The following is an 18,978-nucleotide window of genomic DNA, read 5'->3' as shown; positions in this document are numbered from 1 at the left end:
TTAAATTGTCTCAATATGCATCTGTATTTTATGGTTGCAGTCATAATCTAAACGTTAACTTCTACTTATAAGAATCAAGCAGTTATATAACAGTGCATTTGTAAGTAAATTTCTGTTATTAACTCAATTTCATTCATACAACACACATTGCCTAGAGATATTGTGTATTTAACTTTAGGGCAAAAAAAACAAACACTCTTTGTTTATTTTTTGAGCTTGCTTGAATGTAGGTAGACATGCCAAGTTGCTTATATGGAGTGAACTGCTAAAAGGCACTTGAATGCCTACATCCTTCTTTTCTGTGTGCACAAAAACACACCACCAGCTAGTGGCCTGGAATGCAAACTGCAATGCAATTCATGTGTATGAATGGCTGTTCCAATGCAGATGTGTACAAATGTCCAGAGAAACCAACTATACATACTCATTTACGCTTGTGGTTAATTCAGCGACACCAACTCACCAACAACTCGTATCTTTGGACTGACAAATTTGTGGAACCACCAGTTACTAACTTTCATTCCCCTCCAGAAGACAGCGTTATTTCATTTACTTCAAAATAAAGCTGACATTCACAGCTGTTTTTGTAATAGTAAGTGTCCCCTTTAATGACTAACCATTGCTTTAATAGTTTCAATTTTCATCCATACAAGGCAATTAAAGGGAGAAACGGTCCCGAGGCAGATCTTCTGGCGTCAGGACTTTTTCGCAGCCTGTGGTTCACGCTCAGTCTTACGGTTGCTACGGTTACTGCGTGCCCCCTCTGTTTCCTCGCTGCAGCGCGGCATGCGAGAAGTGGGACCGGCCCAGCAGGTGGGCCCCAACAAGCAGGAGAGGTACAGTAGCAAAGGGGGAGGGAGGAGCGCAGGGGAAGTTTGCTGGGAGGTGGAGCCCACCGCACATCCAGAGGAATCCCTCCAGCCGCTGGGCCAAGAGGAATTAATCAGACAGAATAAATTAGGACATGAAAGGATTGAATGGGGGGGGTGCAACATCTGCACCTCCTTCTACACTTTAATCCATCTACTCATCCCTCCATTCTCTCCTGGATCTACTCTCTCTTTTGCTTGCGCATGTCCTTCTTTTGCTCCTCAGTTTTAAACGATACGTGACCAAACTTCGCCTCGTCAGATCTAATTTTGGAGGCAAAACTCATAATAATCGATTGGAATGAGCTAAAAATGTTTTGGTCTATTTTCAGTGATCCCGTCCTCTCGTCCCTTCGATTTGACATTGAATTTTATTGGAAGATAAAACATACGGAAATCACAGATTGACCGATCAATTTTCATTTTAAAATGTATTAATAAACCACATGATGGACTTTGCTGGTTTTAAAAACTCTTACACCTGATATTATTACTTGTTCAGACCGAAGTGTCTGCTAATTGTGTAAATCAAAAGGACTTTTCCAGAAATCAAGAAGCCACTCAGTTGTAGAGTCTTAAAATAAGATAGAAAAGACAGTTCCCGTCTTCAGAGTATCTTCTTCCTTTTGAATTTTTTTTTCCAACTCAAAGGTCTCTGCTTCAGGCCTGTGCAGCCTCTTCATGCATGGAGACTGAGGATTGAGGACCTCTGAGAGACCTTTAAAGTGTTTTGGGATCAGCCATCAGAGCAGACGCTGGTCACCAGCGCTGATTAATAACCAGCCCTCAGAAGTGTTTGTTGCAGCGACCGTGATCTTTGGTGAAAGGCGCTTCTTTAAGTGGTCCTTGGTCGGCCTGCTTGATCTTTCAGAGAGACGATGAAAGCGGCGCACCGATCGGACAGCAGCCCCGGGGCGCTCTGCCTTTGCCCCCGATGTCATCTGTTTGTGAGTCGCCTCCTCCAAACAGCACATCGGGGATTTGTGCTCAACAACTTTCCTTCCTCTTTCACTCCCTAAACTGCTTTTGAGGGCCTAAATATAGCAAAGCTGGCAAAAAAAAAAAATACTCTTACTGGAATATTAAATATTGTTTTTAGAATCAAATGTTTTCTGAATTGAGCGATTGAAAGCTGCTTTTTAAGTTCCATAGCATCCATATCAATATTGTTTTAAGAGCAAGGTATATTTCAAAAATATTGTGTCATAATTTGAGCGTTTTTAAACTTGTTTAAATACTTTTGTGAGCTCAAAAGATATTTCAGTATAAATAAATAGTTCATTAACTCATAGCTAAAAAGAGTCAACTATCACTACATGAATGTGCTTAACTTGATCTTTCTTTAACATATGGACCATTCTAATCGTTCACAGAACGAACTGTAAGGATTCTTTTATTCTTGTTCTGCAGTAAAATTGATGGTCATCAAGTTGTTTTTGTGTTCATTGTGATGTTTAACAGATACTTTGAGCCTTTTTTTTATTTATTTTTTGGCACTTGGTAAAAGTCTTTTATGCTTTGTAGTTGAACTGATTGATGAGAAGCTCCAGTCGTGTCACTGGAGCAGGCGAGGCAGGATAATCAAATTAAAATGGTGATTTCCGTCTTTTGATGGTGAAACTGTTAATGGCACCTCAGTGAGCGCTGACGAAGCAGTGGACAGTGGCTTTTGGTTGTGGTTTGTCAATGCTGATGACCAGCAGAGATCGGGAGATAAAAGACAACAGTAGCTTTCAATCATCCTCGGAAGCAGCGTGGCAATTCGGTTGACTTTCTGACCTGCCAGAACTTGGAAACTTCTTTATTTGATGTTCCCCCTTTTAACCACAAATTGTTTTTGTTTCTTCTAAGACGTGATGCAGCGTGGAAAGAATTGGAAAATATGGGGAGCAAAACTCCGCTTGGTTTTGTAGTCGTGTTTCTTTCCCCCTTTGAAAAGTCATGCAAATCGTACAAATGAAATGCAAATTTGTGCAAAAATATCTCACTTTTCAAAAAGCAGATGTCCTTTCATATTTATTAGAGCACCATAGAACGTATTTGTGCATGCAAATAAAAAATATCCAGAAAATATTTCTGTTTGGGGGGGGGGGGGGGGGGGGGTGGTTGTTAAGGCTATTCAGCATGTCTGCCCCCCAGTTATTTCCTTTGCATGGCCCTCAATGCTTCCATAACACAAACTCCCAGGGATGAGATTATTTTGATACGAACATCAAAGAGAGCGGATCAGACAGAAAGCACCGTGCACGAGAAGTGAACCGGTGACCCAGAGGGCAGAAAGCATGTAATCTGATTGAGCTGACTGTTGAGGCAAGTCTTAGGGAAGCAGTCGGCCCGACGTGTAGAATCAGTCGTCTACACCAGCCTCACCAGCACCCGGACCACTCCACACATACACACAGTCATAGAAAATAGATGTGGAACAATAACGTGTGTTAAAAGAATAGATTTAAATGAGATTCGCCGTTTCAAAACACAAGTTTGTGGCAGATATTGACAGTTGAAGCACCCACTGCTTTCCCTCTCGCTTCAACCTGGAACAAACCACCCTGGTCAGGAACGTCTGGCACTGCTCGGTCCAATGACCACCCGCGGTGATGAACTCGCTGCTAATGACCTTTGAATATTTGTGTCAAATAGTCTATTGAATGATAATTTGGGGCTCGGAGCGGCGTGTTTAACATGTGCTGGATGCTTTAAATGTCATTTTAAGTAATATCTGTTTGAATATGAAATAATATGACACAGAAACGCAGCAGATCATCAGGTTGGACATTCTGAATTGCACATACTTCTGTATATGTGATGGTTTTCTAGATACAATGGACATTGTCCATCCATTCGTTCCCTTTGGGAGGGGTAAAGGAAAGGGTATTGCCAGTCCATCACAGATGGGAAGTCACTTTTCCAAACATTTATTTCTAACAATAGCTAGTTCATAGAATATAGTTGTGACGAGAAAAATCTTGCTTTCAGTATGACCCCCCTGTGTTTGTCTTTTGTTGTGGGGATCGGCGGTAAATTTGTGTGATAAAGAGAGAGTGGTACACAGGAAGTGCGTCACTGCAGGGTTTTTTTGATGTGTGGTGGCATTTCCCATTTGGGGCCATACGTAGACTGATATTCAGGCTGAGCTGGTGAGTGAAAGCTGTGCTGTTGCAGCCAGAGAGGAAAGGTTTCACAATGACTGAGCGACAGACATCTACAGCAGGGGGACGGGCCGCATAACCCCGAGGACAGGATCGCAATCGCAACGGGGATCTTTTCAGCAGTGTTCTCAGGCTGCCGTTTCCTTTCCCTCACACTGCTGAGTAGGTGGAAGGAGATTCACCGAAAGGTCACTTTTGTTTTTTTCTCCGTCTGGATGATTAAGTCAAAATTTCTTCCCAAACCACGGCCACCAGATAAACCAGGTCAGATAAACACAGTTGTTTGAGTTTGACATTTTGCACTGGAAACAATCCTTGCCGGCTTGTCTTAGAAAAAAATGCAAACACTGACACCTTTTTTTTCTTCTTCTTCTTCTTCTTCTTCTTCTTCTTCTTCTTCTTCTTCCTCCTCCTACTATGGTGAGCGCTCACAACCTTTCTGACAGCGCTGAGCAAAATCCAGCTGCGGGCGCTCAAAGTTGTAGCAGCTATTGTTTGAATGAACTCAACAGGAGGATTTATGTCCTATGTGGTTGTTTCACTTCCTGTCGACTCCGTGTATTAATGTTACTGTTACAAACAATTGCTTGATCTGATCAAAATAAGCAAATACACCATTACTTATCCTTTTGAGGTCATTTCTGATGCAGTCACCACAGTCCGGAGGAGAAAGTTACCTTCCAGCCTGTCTCCTTCCGCTCATTATCAGAGCGATAACTCGATGCCACAGCGGTGCTTGGACAGGATTTTGCACGCTCTCGCATCGGTGGCCAGGAGCCCGCACGGAGAGCTCAGAGGTTTTTCACGACATCAAGTCCCAGTTCTGATGTCAAATTAGGTGTGAAGGTGAATCTCTCTGCTCAAACCGGTCACTTCTGTTATTACCTCCACTGCTACCAACTTGCACAAAGAACCGCCGCTGCGAGAAACATTTCTACAGAAGACCTCTAAGAAATTCCTTGAAAGAAAGGAGCCATTTCAAAATGTGGGAGATCTTACACAGTGCCACCTGACAACTGCTTCTTCTCACCGTTGCTGTGATGAAAGACGTGATGCAAAATTAACCCTTTGACTTATTATTTATGCCGTTTCAAGCAGGCAAATACGAACTTAGTGTTGACACTGATCACGATGGAGTGAAGAGTTCAACCATTAAGGAGGAACTCGGTTCAAGCTTCTACCACTTGGAGCTGGAGAGATTAGGTTTGGTTTGAACAAGGAGTGTCTTCGGTTCTCCGAGAACGAACAAGCTGAAAGCTAATTCATCTAAGATGTCTGGCTTTCTCTATTGGCACGACAGCCATAGTTGCATTAAGGACTAAACAATGATGGATAGGTGAACCGAGGGATCCACGAATAAGTGAATTGCTTAGTTATTTGGTCAGTGAGTCGCTGTTTGGTACAAAAAAAAAAAAGACACTTTAAGTCCTAATTAACAGTCCAGAATCATACTGGGGAAACTGGCCAAACTGGAAAAGAATAGAAATCATTGTTTTCCTAAATGTTGAAATGGAAATCTGCAGAGAAAACATGCCGCATCCTTCTCTATGAAGACTTCAGTGTAGTGTGCATGGTTAGAATCCACACACAGCTCAACCCACACCAGTTCATCATGGCCAGAACCCAGATGTTCCAGTGGTGTGTGGCAGCATTGGACCGTGGTGTGCGTGCGTGCGTGCGTGCGTGCGTGCGTGCGTGCGTGCGTGCGTGCGTGCGTGCGTGCGTGCACACACACTGGGCGTATCCCTGCATACATGCATTCAGGCATGTATATGAGCATTTCAGTGTGTGTGTGTGTGTGTGTGTGTGTGTGTGTGTGTGTAATTGGGGGAGTGGGTGGGCGTGCTGAGGGGGGTGTTTGCTCCTTTTTTTAAACATAGCTGCGTTGTTATGGTTGCCCAGGCTTTGATGTTGCCCAAACCTCCAACTAAGAGGCTCTCATTTTAGGCTCCTGACTCCGGAGAAGGCAATGACTTCCAGATTGGGGGGACCAACTCCGCGCCGGGACGGGTTGTGGGAGGTCACGAGGGCCGAAGCGGGTTGATATGATGGTATTGGAAAAGCAGGAGGGCTCAACCTCCAGAGAAAAAGACGAATACGCTGGAGTCTGCGTCCGATTTTTGGTTCATGCCGCTAAAACGCGGGCTGGCAGGGAGCGTTTTACACATGTGTTCAATTTAAGCATCATCTCAGTTTGTAATTTTCCCCCAAAAAACATAACCTCGGCTGCATTTCATCTCTTCAAAATGTATTTACTTGGGCTAACTGGTTGTGTACGAATGCAACGTTGAAATAATGGGACTGCAGGTTTGAGTCTCTAAATCGCTTCTAAAGTTTTGACATGATGTTATGCAGTAAAAGGAAACAAAATATCAAAATTTGACAAATAACTGAAATTATTTAAAAGGGTAACGTGACATGAAAAATCCATATTTCCCGAATCTTTGTTCGACTGGAGCAAAACTAAACCAGTTTTGTTGTTGTTGTGGGTAATCAAAGCCACACATGTTCAGCATGAGACAAACCATTTCTCCACAAAGTTGTATCAATCATAATATTCCTTTTTGTCATGCAAAGAAGTTTCAAAATTGTTCTACCTGATGTCAGGCAGTTTACATATTTTTGACACTGTGTTTTTCCTTCCGCCTCCTTTTTCCAGAGAAATGGCAAATATTGATGAAGTAAATTCTCTCTCACTCTCTCTCTCTCTCTCTCTCTCTCTCTCTCTCTCTCTCTCTCTCTCTCTCTCTCTCTCTCTCTCTCTCTCTCTCTCTCTCTGGTGTTGGACTTTTTTTTACTTGCATGTTTTTTTTTCCCCCTTGTGATCGCCGGTAAACCCAACACCCATCAGCAGACACGGTGTGTGCACGCATGGTTTTTCAGGAAGCTGACCGTGTCTTCTGACCACTCAGGATGTGTTTTTTGGAGAGCAAATTGTTAGTCTTGTAAAATACACAGAGAAAGTGAAGAAGGGGGGGGGGTCAACTGCCTTGACATTTTCCCGTACTACTTAGAAAAAGAAAATCAACCTGCAGGGAAATAATCATAGGTGATCTTTTTTTTTTGTTTTTGTTTTTTCCCCCACTGAGCACCTTCTACAGTTCACTCCTTGTCTTCGTGTTCAAGCTGTAACATCTGGATACGAGCACATTTGTAATTGTACAGAAACCCAACTCGTTCTTTCACACACTCCATTAAAATAGAAGGAGTAGGCTCATTCACGTAACAGTGATTATATACAATCATGTTTTTAGGTTTAACAATCAAGGTTTTTCCTCATTTTGCCAGCATTGGATGGTCCTACGGGCTACACTACACCTCATTCAAGATGGGGGGAAAAAAACGTGAAAAGAGGTGAATTTTAAGCCTTTTGCAGCAGCAATCGTGAAAAGAAAGTGTCGATTTTTTTTGATATTTAATATATTTACTGTGTGTTACGATCTGGTTAAATCTATCGGCTAAGACATGATTTATTAAATGTTTGTTTTCACTTGCTTCAATATGAAGGTTTGTTAGGTCAAATTTTGGGCTACCAGGTCACTTTTCTTTTCCCCTGAAGAAACCGTTTGTTCTATTTGGCTGTCCGCACTCTTTTTTTTTTTTTTTTTTTAAATATGTCTTTATTTCAGCCCCAAGCAGGACAAGGATGATTGTGAAACAAACTGTGACTGAATGTTTTTAATGTGCCATCTCCATGAAATGTGAGATTAAAGACATTAGCCTCAAAAGCACTCAGAGAGAGGGGCAAGAGAGAGGACGCTTTAATTTCCGCTTCAAATAGAAAAAGAGACAAATCTACTAAGTGTGTCATCCGAAAACTAAAGAATACATTAGAGGGGTTTTATCGGTGTGTGTGTGTGTGTGTGTGTGTGTGTGTGTGTGTGTGTGTGTGTGTGTGTGTGTGTGTGTGTGTGTGTGTGTGTGTGTGTGTGTGTGTGTGTGTGTGTGTGTGTGTGTGTGTGTGTGTGTGTGTGTGTGTGTGTGTGTGTGTGTGTGTGTGTGTGTGTGTGTGTGTGTGTGTGTGTGTGTGTGCAGGCAAACTGTGTTTCTTTGCACGTATTGTGTGCGTGAAATGCATACGTGTGTGTGTGTGTGTGTGTACATGAGGGCAAGGCGGAGGGCCGTCATTACAAACTAGTGATATCCGAGATCCCATTAACTCTTGTATTCAGCCACAGATTTCTGTTCAAATAGAGTGAAGATAAAAGGCTGCAACAATATGCTGATAAATCAAAGGCCTTTCAAGGGAAATGAGACTACAGAGACACTGGCGGCCAGTTTCGATTTCCTGACGCACTTTAAAAGGTGCTGATATCTAATTGTAATTTTTAAAGTAATCGCCTCTTTGATGTAATTAAATCTTTGATGTAATCTACAAACCGAGGCGTTTTGATTGGTCCGGCAGCCGCTGCCGTTTGACACGAGGGTCTCTTCACGTGCATGTGGAGATTATTCAGCCTCATCCAATCGGCCCACCTGCTCAACCTAAACACCGTTTTATGAAATAGGCCAGAATTACTGCGGAGTAGCACTGAAGTAATCAAAGCACAATGACGCTTGCAGCGTATTCCCCTGGTGTATTGAAAGCCCAGCAGGTTACGGGGGTTTACATGGCACCCCCTGCTGGGCCTGAGCGTCAGGGAATTAAAAAAAAAAAAAAAAAATGTATATATTGAAATGGAATTTTTAATGAGAATGGATGCAGTGCACCCAAGGTGAACTCACCATTTGTTACAGCGAGGTCTTTCCCTCCTGAATCCAGGATGTCTGTGTTGCACACATTAACAGAATCTCTGAATCGGAGGTTAATTTAAAAAAAAAAAAAAAAAAAAAGGGACTCAACTTTTTTATTAGTGTCGTTTGCCATATTGTGGATGGAGGAATTCAGCAGCTAAATAAAGAGCGACATCTAGATGACTAGATGCTGAGTCAGCACTATTTTCTTTTTTTTTTTTTTCAATGAGCTTTTGTATACATGAATTTTGTTTCAAAGTTTAAAAAAAATAGAATTGATCCCGAAATGTGATTTGAAAAAAAAAGAGTTTGCGCATACACTTATCGTGTCCTACAAACTCTCACACCTTCTTTCCACTGAAGCTGATTTGCTTACATTCGAGAAATGTAGTCTAACAACGCGTCAATGGGAAGAATGTGCCTTTTATAATTGGAGCAGGAATATAAAAACAAAAGGCAGAGAGAAACAAACCTGTGCAGGGCTTGAAGCTCCGCCCACTTTCAGGTGCCGCCAACATGCCGATCACTGCAGGGAGTGAGCGTGGTTTACATAGTTGGTTTTTGGATGTCAAACTTTTGCTGTCTGAGCTCTTGGAAGAAGGGGGGGGGGGAAACTTCACCTGACTCACACTGCCCCAACACTTCCTGGTTTAAAACCACTGTTCCGAATGGGCGGACGGGTCTTCATCCATGTTATTTGCAGTTTAAAAAGAAAGAAAAACCTCCTCAAGGTTGACTTGTTCACAGTTTTCACCCCCTGTATTTACTATCGATTTGCACCATAAATTTCTGCTCCTGCGATTTATGTCAGCCTGCAAGGGTGGGTAACTCCTGTAAATTAAAGGGTGTGGGACATTTTCCCTTCATCTGTGTGTGTGTGTGTGCACCTGAATATATGTAGTCGTGACCCCCCCCCCCCCCCTTTTTTTTTTGATAAACATAGCTATAGGTTTTGTATTCAAAGACGTGTTATCTGATCTTATCCGTTCGACTTCCCCACACATGCATGTGAAAACTCGCCTGTTTCTGCAATGATTAATTATGTGCAAGTTGTGTGTGGTGGTGGGGGGACTTTTTTTTTTTCTTCTTCTTCTTCTTCTTAAACACAGAGGGGTTGATAATTACGGGTTAAATGAGTGCTCTCAGTCAGCCTCCCTGAGTGTGTGTAAAAAAAGGAAGGCACAGCAAAAGCCACTTCAAGGCTGGCTAATTACCCCGAGGAAGAGAGGAAACATAAATGGACGATTTTGCGGCTATAATGTTACAGCAAAAACGGCTAAATCAACCTCAGCACGTGAAACGGAGCCGCAGCTACATTTGAAGGCTCCAAGCAGCCTAGCAGAGTGTGTGTGTGTGTGTCTGTGTGTGTGTTTGCATCCATAATGTGCAGACCCCATGTGCATGTGTCTGTACATGCACTGTATGTCGGTGTGAGTCCCATGCAGAACTTCACATTTGGTCGATTTGTGGGCGCCTGGATGAATACTAATGTTTTTGCAGCCTCCTTTCTTCCCCGTGTGCCGTTCCCTCTTTTCACACAACTCGAACACGCATTCAAATATTTATCCACTATTGCCTTCGTTGCCAGTTTTAGCTCTCATTCAGGGCCGACATTTTAATGCCACGTAACATTTTAGACACGCACACATTCTCAGGCAGCACACCGCTGGTGCAAAGTGCACGATTTGGGATTTTCCCTGCTGAATGTCAGTGCTACCACAACTAGAATGCACTTTACTTTTCCCTGGACAGAGCTGTGCAAGTCTCAAACGTAATATGAACAAATAAACGTCTTTGTTTATAATTTGTGACATTAAGTAGCGTAAAAGCATTTTTTCCTCATCTCCCCAAATATCTGATTTCTTTGAAAAAAGAGGCAAAGAAAATCCTTTAAAAATTAAATGGGACTTTGTATATTCCCCCCAGAATATTGTATTGGTCGAAAACACCTCTCTGACTGCACAGGTACATAGAAGTTAAAAATCTACATTTGCTTGCCATGTCATGCCTAATCACCGGGTTCCATCTTTTAAGTACCATTCCACATTTAGTCTCTAATTTCTGTAAATTGGCCACTACGATAACACCGTTAAAGGTTCCATAATGTTTGTTTTGATTATAAAGCAGGCCGAGTTTCTGTATAAATACTGTGAAATTTTGTCGAGGAATGGACACAAACCTCGTTCACCTGTGAATTTGTGTATTTTTGAGACGTTACAAGCTGCGAATGTATACTTCTAATCGCAGAAAACATTTTCCACAAAACATCAATACAGTCTTTCTCTCTGTTTTTTTTTTTTTTTTTTTTTTTTGACACAACCATCTTCTAATACTGTGAAAATACTTGGGTGGTAAAAGTGGAGGTCCTGACAGCTGCTGTCTTCCATCCCAAATGAGTAAAGACAAGCAATAACCACAGGACAGCAGGCTGCGATGATGCAAACACCCCAACAAATTAGCAACACCCGTTGAACCTTCTCTGTTGTGATGAGGGAAGTAGTTAGTGGTCATCCACATACCCTGAATCCCTTTTAACTCTGCCGCGTTCAATCAGGTTTCAACCTGTGTCTCCTAAACATGCCGGGATCGTTCTATTGCCTCATCCTGTAACGTGATGAATGAGCTACTCCGTCCTAATCTTAGTTATTTTCCTCCATCTCTGATTCCCGACTTCTTTCCACCACTTTGTGCTCACATTACCTACTTCCCCCATGCCCCCCCCGGCTCCCCGCTATAGACGCAGTGCGTTTTGTTTTCATGTCTCTCAACATTAAAAGCGGTTTTAGTAGTTTGATCTTAGCTCAGCGGCTAACCGTGTAGCATACACATGAGGGTCCGTTTCTCTGTGCACGTGTGTGCGTGCGTGCCGAGAGTTTAAGATGCTGATTGATAGGAAAGCAGCTGTTGAAAATGTGTGCGAGTGCGCGTGGTAATGCGGAGGGTAGCGTGGGCAAGCTCTGCCTTTAAGTGATAAGGTATTCACTTTGTAACTCAGCAGGAGGCCCAGCAAGTAGCTGCAGATCTGCCTCTCTGTAGTGCTGATGCTTCATACACACACACACACACACACACACACACACACACACACACACACACACACACACACACACACACACACACACACACACACACACACACACACACACACACACGAACACACACACACACACACACGAACACACACACACGAACACACACTTGTGCAAACGGACGAGCATGCACGCGCTCACCGGCCCATCACAGTGTAGAGAATAAAGCTGCTTTAAAAACTTTTTTTGTGATGGGGGGGGGGAGACTGGCGAACCTTTAGAGATGCAACGGCCATGCACGCAGATCGGCCCATTGGAACACTTGCTCACAAGCCCTCTCGAACACACTCATGCAGGAAGACACATATTTACATGTGCACTGAAACAATTACAGTGCCCAGTCGACACACACACACACACACACACACACACACACACACACACACACACACACACACACACACACACACACACTCCCAGGTCCTGGTTCAAACGTACGCTGAGCAGATCTGTGTTCAAGGCTGCCTGCTGAGCCGCCTCCAACTCTCCAAACCGCTGTGACATATCGTATGTCATCCAGCATGCTGTGAGCATTAGCAATAACTGGATTTCACGTAAGTTATTGAAAGCCATTTGTAAACAGAAACATGAAAGCAAATAAGCTCGCACGCAGCCTCACTTGATCATCAAAGGCTTATCGATCAAATGGTCCCTCGCCTCCCACCCCCCACCCCCCCTCCCCGCTCCAGTGATGACCAATGCTAGTAAAGTACAGCCCATCTCTTTTGTTCCAAGCCATGTTCAAAACGTGCAGCTTTCTTTCAGTCTTTTTGCGTGTGCGCTGAATTGTTATCGTAGCAAGCAAAATGTCCCCTCGCGCAGGTATACGGAAAAAAATTCTGAATAATCAAGACCCCTGTAGTCCACATGTTTGTATGGGTGTAATCTTGCATCAGTTAACCAACCGAAAACTTTTCTTTTTTAATTTGTTTCATGTTTTTATTGGGCTGGATATGTCTTCTAATTTCTTATGGAAGAAACTAAATGAAAGGAATATATGCATAATGGTGGAGCTCTGTGATCAGCAGCCTTTAACTGAGTGACTGATCCTCAATCTGGACATACAGTTACCAAATATTCTGAGTAGATACACTGATCAAATGGTTTGTGATCAGTTTGGAATAGTTTTTTGGAATTTAATTAGTGTTAAGTTATTAAACGTCTGTCTTATCCTCAGATTTGACTTGCCGCTTTAACATTAGCTGACGATTATAAAGTCAAAATCTTGATAAGTTGATGCTGTTCTGTTGTTTCTATGGTAATATGATTAAACCTCATGCTGTTTGTTTTGCTTGATTCCTCTTTAGCCATCCTGTATCTTTCCAATTTTTACAAAAGTCCTGCTAAATTAACCCCAATGTCGTTTTCGGTTTTTAGTCGAACAAAGTGTCGGTGGTGCAGCAGTCGCACGGGATGCACCCGCTGACGTCCCTCCTGCCCTACAGCAACGATCACTTCAGCCCCAGTCCTCCTCACCTGCCCACAGACATGAGCCAGAAAACAGGTGGGAATACTCTCTCTCTCTCTCTCTCTCTCTCTCTCTCTCTCTCTCTCTCTCTCTCATTCTCACACACACATGACAGAAGTTTATATACTCGGTGGTATCGCAGGCATGCAGAAGGAAAACGTGTCCTTGTCATTGCTCTGTATTTTTGAAGAGTCGGGGTCACACACACACACACATAGACACACACAAGAATGGTCACAGACAAAGTCCAGACAGCTGCTGAATTGTTGCCGAAATGGCGGTTGGCGCGCACGCTGTGATCTGGTCGAGCTGTCGACACATCATTCATCACACGTGCACAGATGCAGCACCACCGTTGCCTCACTTTAGCAGAAACAGACACTCGCACACGGATTGCAAAATGACAAATGTGATGTATTCAAACCCCCCACCCCACCCCTCTTCATATATGCACATAATGTTTGTTGATTTCTCATTTCGTCCACGGCCACGCGCACACACAGAGGCACGCACGCCTTGTGTGAAGTGGTAGCGTAGTCTCCGTCAGCCTGTGGCGCTCCCACAGCTGCTCTGAAGTGGCCTGCTCTTCTGAAGGGACCGCCAGCCACATGCGCGCGCACGCACACACACACACACACACGCAAACACACGCGCGCAAACACGCACACGCATAAAGATGGAAACAATTAGGGTGACAATCGCACAAACCATCGCAGCAGCGCACACAAGGTTCTCCTTAACAAGCACTGCACATACAAACACACACTGCACTCTGTTTGGAAGTCACAAACAAACACACCCTGACATTTAAACACTATAAGGCTTTCTGCCCCGCTGGAGGCAGGGCCTGAAGGCTGGCAGAGTTAAGTCGGGTCTGTTTTAGATTTCTGGGGCAAGACGTCTCAACTACCGACCATTTCGACGTCGAATTTGCTGAATGCAGTCATGATCCCCAGAGGCCGATTCATCAGGGTTTTATAACCACTTTTAAGGTCCTTTGAAGACAAAGCCGACGTGTATGAGGAGTGGCTGTTCTCGTTCATGTGCCAGTTTGCCGGCGTTCAGCCGCTGTGTTGAAACAGTCTTACTGGCTTTTTTGTTTTTTCGGCTCATGAGCTTTACCATAAAATCTGCTGACCGCGTTCATGCTCCTGTGAGGATTCATCACTACATAATAGATTTCTCCCTAAAGCTGCACGTTACACGAGTGTATTTGGAAGATGAAATAATTTCATGGACCTCCAAGTACACAATTACATCCTGATTTGCCGAAAATCAAACGTAATCATTGAGATTTGAGTTTTCAATCATCAATCAGACCTTTTTTTTTTTTAGAGAGTCAGCCCCTCCTCAGCTGTATATGAAACACTTTCCTTTTAATGGGAAAATCTTGTTTTGGAACTTTAAAAAAGAAGTTTTAATGTGGAAATAAGTTGAGGTAATTGTGACACTTGGCTGACCAGTTACAGTTTTGGTTCCAGTTACTTTTGATGATTTTTTTTCTTTTCTTTTCTTTTGATCATTTGACCAAAAGAAAACATATCCGTTTTGGGTTTTGCAGTAGATTTAAACTTTTTCAATGAATATCTGAACCATAATGGATTCAAGATAGTATCACTTTAAAACATTAAAAAAAAAAAATCATTATTTAACTATGTTTAAGGTAAAACTTTCAATTAATTGCAAATCGTCATCCATACCTTCTCTTAATCTGTTTTATGGTTAACTAATGTAGCAGAAAAGTAACTCGGTGGAAGAGAGATGAAAGAAAGACAGAAGAAATGGAAAGTGAATACATGGTGTGTGTGGACTGAAATGAAACTAATACATTATACATTCATGATTTAAGTGATGAGCTTCAGTGCAGACTGGAGTCTGATATGAATGAGCCTGACACACACACACACACACACACACACACACACACACACACACACACACACACACACACACACACACACATGTTTGAAAGGTTTAATTCCTTGTTGGGTTGTTGTGCTGCAGCTTGTGTTCACCGACAGAGACACATCGGGTCGAGTCTTCACTTGCGTTGCCATTCAGCTCAAAAATGAGCAGTCCGAGGTAATTAGTCCAAGTTGCCTTGCACGCTTTTACAGCTCCCAAGAAAACATGAAGCATTAGGCACAAACAATGCTGTGAAGAAAACGGCTTGTGTCAACCACATATCGGGCAGGTGAAGATTTTGCGATGATTTCAGTTCATCGGTCTGTTGCTGCCTTGTTTAATATCTGCGGCATTTCCTTCGTTTACTGATTTTGGTGCCTGTTGTGACGAGAAAGCAAACACGCGCTCAGTTATTTTCCCGAAAAAAGGGAGAGGTGGTTGAGAACGGAGTGAGAAGAAGAAAAAAAGCCGGGACGTGATGAACAAAAGTCTTTTATCAGCCCTGATTAGGTATTAGACAGAGTGTGACCTCAGGCAATCTCCTGCCTGCTCCGTCTGGAAATCCCCGTCTTCCGACAAACACACTCTCCTTGTCTGGTCTAGACTGTGTGTGCACGTGTGTGTGTGTGTATGTGTGTGTGTGTGTGTGTGTCCACGGCTGACGCGAACACAGTGACTCAGCCCTTAATGACAGACTGAGCCACCTGCTTCTAACTTGTGCACGCCGACACACACAAACATGCTGCCAACACCTGGCCGCATGTACCCTTTGTCAGACCATCTCACCTGAGACTATGATGACATTTTCACTTGGGGAACATCACGAAGCACACGCGAGAATACACACACACACACACACAGACACGCACCTCACCTCACCTCACCCTTGTCATTCATCAGCTGGTCACAGGTATGACTTACCTCATGACTGATGTCATTTTTCGGCACCAACTCTCAACCTATATCCTCCTCAGAAGATCTGCCGCCCCTCTGATCTCCGTGTGGATCAATATCTTATCACGGCCGGTGACCGAAATCCAGAGGATTAACGGGGGAACTATGGAGACCTAATCTGAGGCATTCCTCTGGCTCGCACGGTTAACTCTTGAGTGAAGGCTGCCGGCAGAGGGACATCTGCAAATATATGGCCTTAAACAGAAGTTTGCAAGTTTTTTTTTTCATAGAAATGGTGGAAGACTTTCACAAGTTTAACATTTTTTGGGGGGTTCATGACAGCGGCAGCATCGATTACGTGTTGTGACAAGTTAAACCCGAGCGCTTTTGACCCAGATTTAAGTTTCAGGTAACGGACAAAACAAAGAACATGTACAGCATGTACTCAGCATCTTCTGTACTGTTTATGCTGAGTTTGACGCATTTTGCAAGAGTCAGAGCCTGATTGCTTCTGTTTTAGGAAACCTGTAGGCTACTTTCTTATTTTCTTTTTTTTTTTTTTTTTAAACCAGCAACAAAACAAACCGTTTGCTTAGCAAAGAGACGACACAACAGGCTTTTTCCAGTTCTGCACCGTTTTAAAAGAGAGACCACCGTTGAATTTGAGACCACTGTTCATTTGCATCTTGTTTGGTTTCTGTTTGTCCGGTGGAAATAAACAAAATGGATCAAGTCAAACGGAGAAACTCGACAGTAATCTTTACGTGTTATTGAGACTAGAGTAATGTTTCACTCTGGTGTCCCAGGACGGAGAATTGCGGCACGTTCAGCCTTTCAAAACGGGTCTTTCTAAACATTTTGAAGAAAATTAACCAAAACATGTGCACATTGCATCAGGAGAATAAAGAGGTTTGAATAACCTGGGATAACCTAGTGAGTACATTATAAAGCAACTCCATCATATTCATCAACATGCACATTTCTTCAAATGGGCCTTCGTTGAGGAAGCCTATTCAAGTCAAAATACATGAACAATAATTTAAGACCAATTAGGAAACATACTGCAGGTAAAGAGAAACACATTATCTAGTAGTGAGAGTGACTGTGCAGGATTTACTCGTCTTATTCTGCATTCATGCTTTTATTGTACTTTTTTCATTGACTTTATAAAGACACAGCTTTAGGATCAAAGTTACTTTACAGCTTTACAAATGAAACTGCAGTGGAGTTACACAGCTTCAGGAATATATCGGCCATTTTCACTCCAAAATCCAGCACCGACCAAATGAGTTACACAAAAACCCCACTAAAATCCAGAATCTTGTTCCTCATGTGCACTATAATCAAAATATAGTCTTTTCTTTGGTCTCTTCCATGATTATTTCATCTCTTGTGTTTTTGTCACTCCCTGAGCGGTGATCCAAGTCAAGCATGACATACACGAAAAGGTCGAAGCAAAAATCTAAGTTTCGATTACGATTTGTCTTTTGATTTCGTTACCCAACGGATTGCTTCACACCTATTTGTTGTGACGGCGTCTCCTTCTTCTGAACTACCACTACGTATGATAGTTTGCTTCGTGTTGTTCTCCCTGCTTCTCATGACATCACGTCTGTGCCAGCCGGCCGAGTGTTACTTGCTGAACCTTTGTCTCCTGCTTTGTGTGTGAAGAGTGAGAGTTTCGTTTGACACTCACCCTCCCGCCAGTGTTGTACTTTAGCTCTCGGCTCGGCATGCTCTGTTTCCTGTGTTGTTTCCGTCCTCGGCCACTGTTCTGTGTAATATACTCCCTCTGAGTAATATTTTAACTCTATAACACCCCTGATTTTCCTTTTAGATTTGTTCCTATCATTAAAAAAAAAAATAAAATATATATATATATATATATATATATATATATATATATATATATTCAAAATGGCCTGGTGGCAGTCGAGAAGCTCAGCATCTCTGGTAGAAGAAGAAACACAAGGATCTAGTATTTGTCAACATTTCGGTGACATTAAGATTTCACTAATCCCAGGTCCAAATTTAGCTGCAGTGCCGTCTCAGTACTTGGCAGTGGAGGTGCAGACCGTGTGACACCTAAAGCCTCGCTTCACGTCACCACCTCACCCCACTGCTGCAGGAGACATAAAATTGTGCTTTTTTTTTTTTTTTTTTTTTTTTGTGACAGTGACACGAACGCAAGGATGGCTGTTTCCCAGAGTGGTTGTTTTTTTTTTACTCCTGTTTATGTGTCCACAAGTCGCTAGACTACTAGTTGGAACGCAACAAAATGATAAACTTTGTTCTCCGGCTTGTAATTATGTAACGCATTAAGTCGGAGCAGATGAAACAATCAAAACTATAATTTTTTCAAATGAAACGGTGGTGAATAGCTGACTTTGGGGCGACTAGTTGGTGGAGCAGGTAGTCCTCCAGTGTCAAGGTTGGTGGTTCGATCTTTCATCCCACCCCGTCCAGGACAACGAACCCCAAATTGCTCCCAATGGAGGTCATTTAGATTGCACAGCAGCTGTGTGTGTGTGTGTGTGTGTGAGAATGTGTGTGACGGTGTGGAGCCCTGTAGATGGTTTAAAGTAGTGAAAATCTGCAATATGAGATCAAGTTAATGTCGCTTTCCGTATAAGTCCTACTTAAATGTATCTTTTTCTTTAGTTTAAGGTTGAAGTTTGTCTCTTATCGCTCTGTGTCGCTGCATATAAAATTAACAATGTACACTAAGTTTGTTTTTTTTCCCCCTCTTGTTTACTGGAGGCTTACTTTTTCAGTTGTACTGCTTCTCTTAGATGCAGTTTCTATCTAGAAGAGAACAGCCGGGGGGGGGGGGAGATACATTTAAGCTTGTATGTTAATTTACCACATTG

General features: G+C 42.8%; 1 protein-coding gene across 6 annotated transcripts in view; it reads left to right on the top strand.

Annotated features, from left to right (window-relative positions):
• The window catches only part of tcf7 (transcription factor 7), a 64,204-nt gene that overhangs the window by 25,217 nt on the left and 20,009 nt on the right, over positions 1-18,978 (top strand). For all 6 annotated transcript variants that reach the window (XM_080483148.1, XM_080483147.1, XM_080483145.1 and 3 more), the window contains exon 4: positions 13,219-13,345. In XM_080483148.1, the coding sequence (XP_080339274.1) occupies positions 13,219-13,345 (127 nt within the window). The remainder of the gene's footprint in view (positions 1-13,218; positions 13,346-18,978) is intronic.

The sequence above is a fragment of the Lipophrys pholis genome (genome assembly GCF_963383615.2).
Source record: "Lipophrys pholis genome assembly, chromosome: 16".
NCBI classification, from domain to species: domain Eukaryota; kingdom Metazoa; phylum Chordata; class Actinopteri; order Blenniiformes; family Blenniidae; genus Lipophrys; species Lipophrys pholis.
Note: the sequence above shows the minus strand (reverse complement) of the source record. Positions and strands in the feature narration are given on the sequence as shown.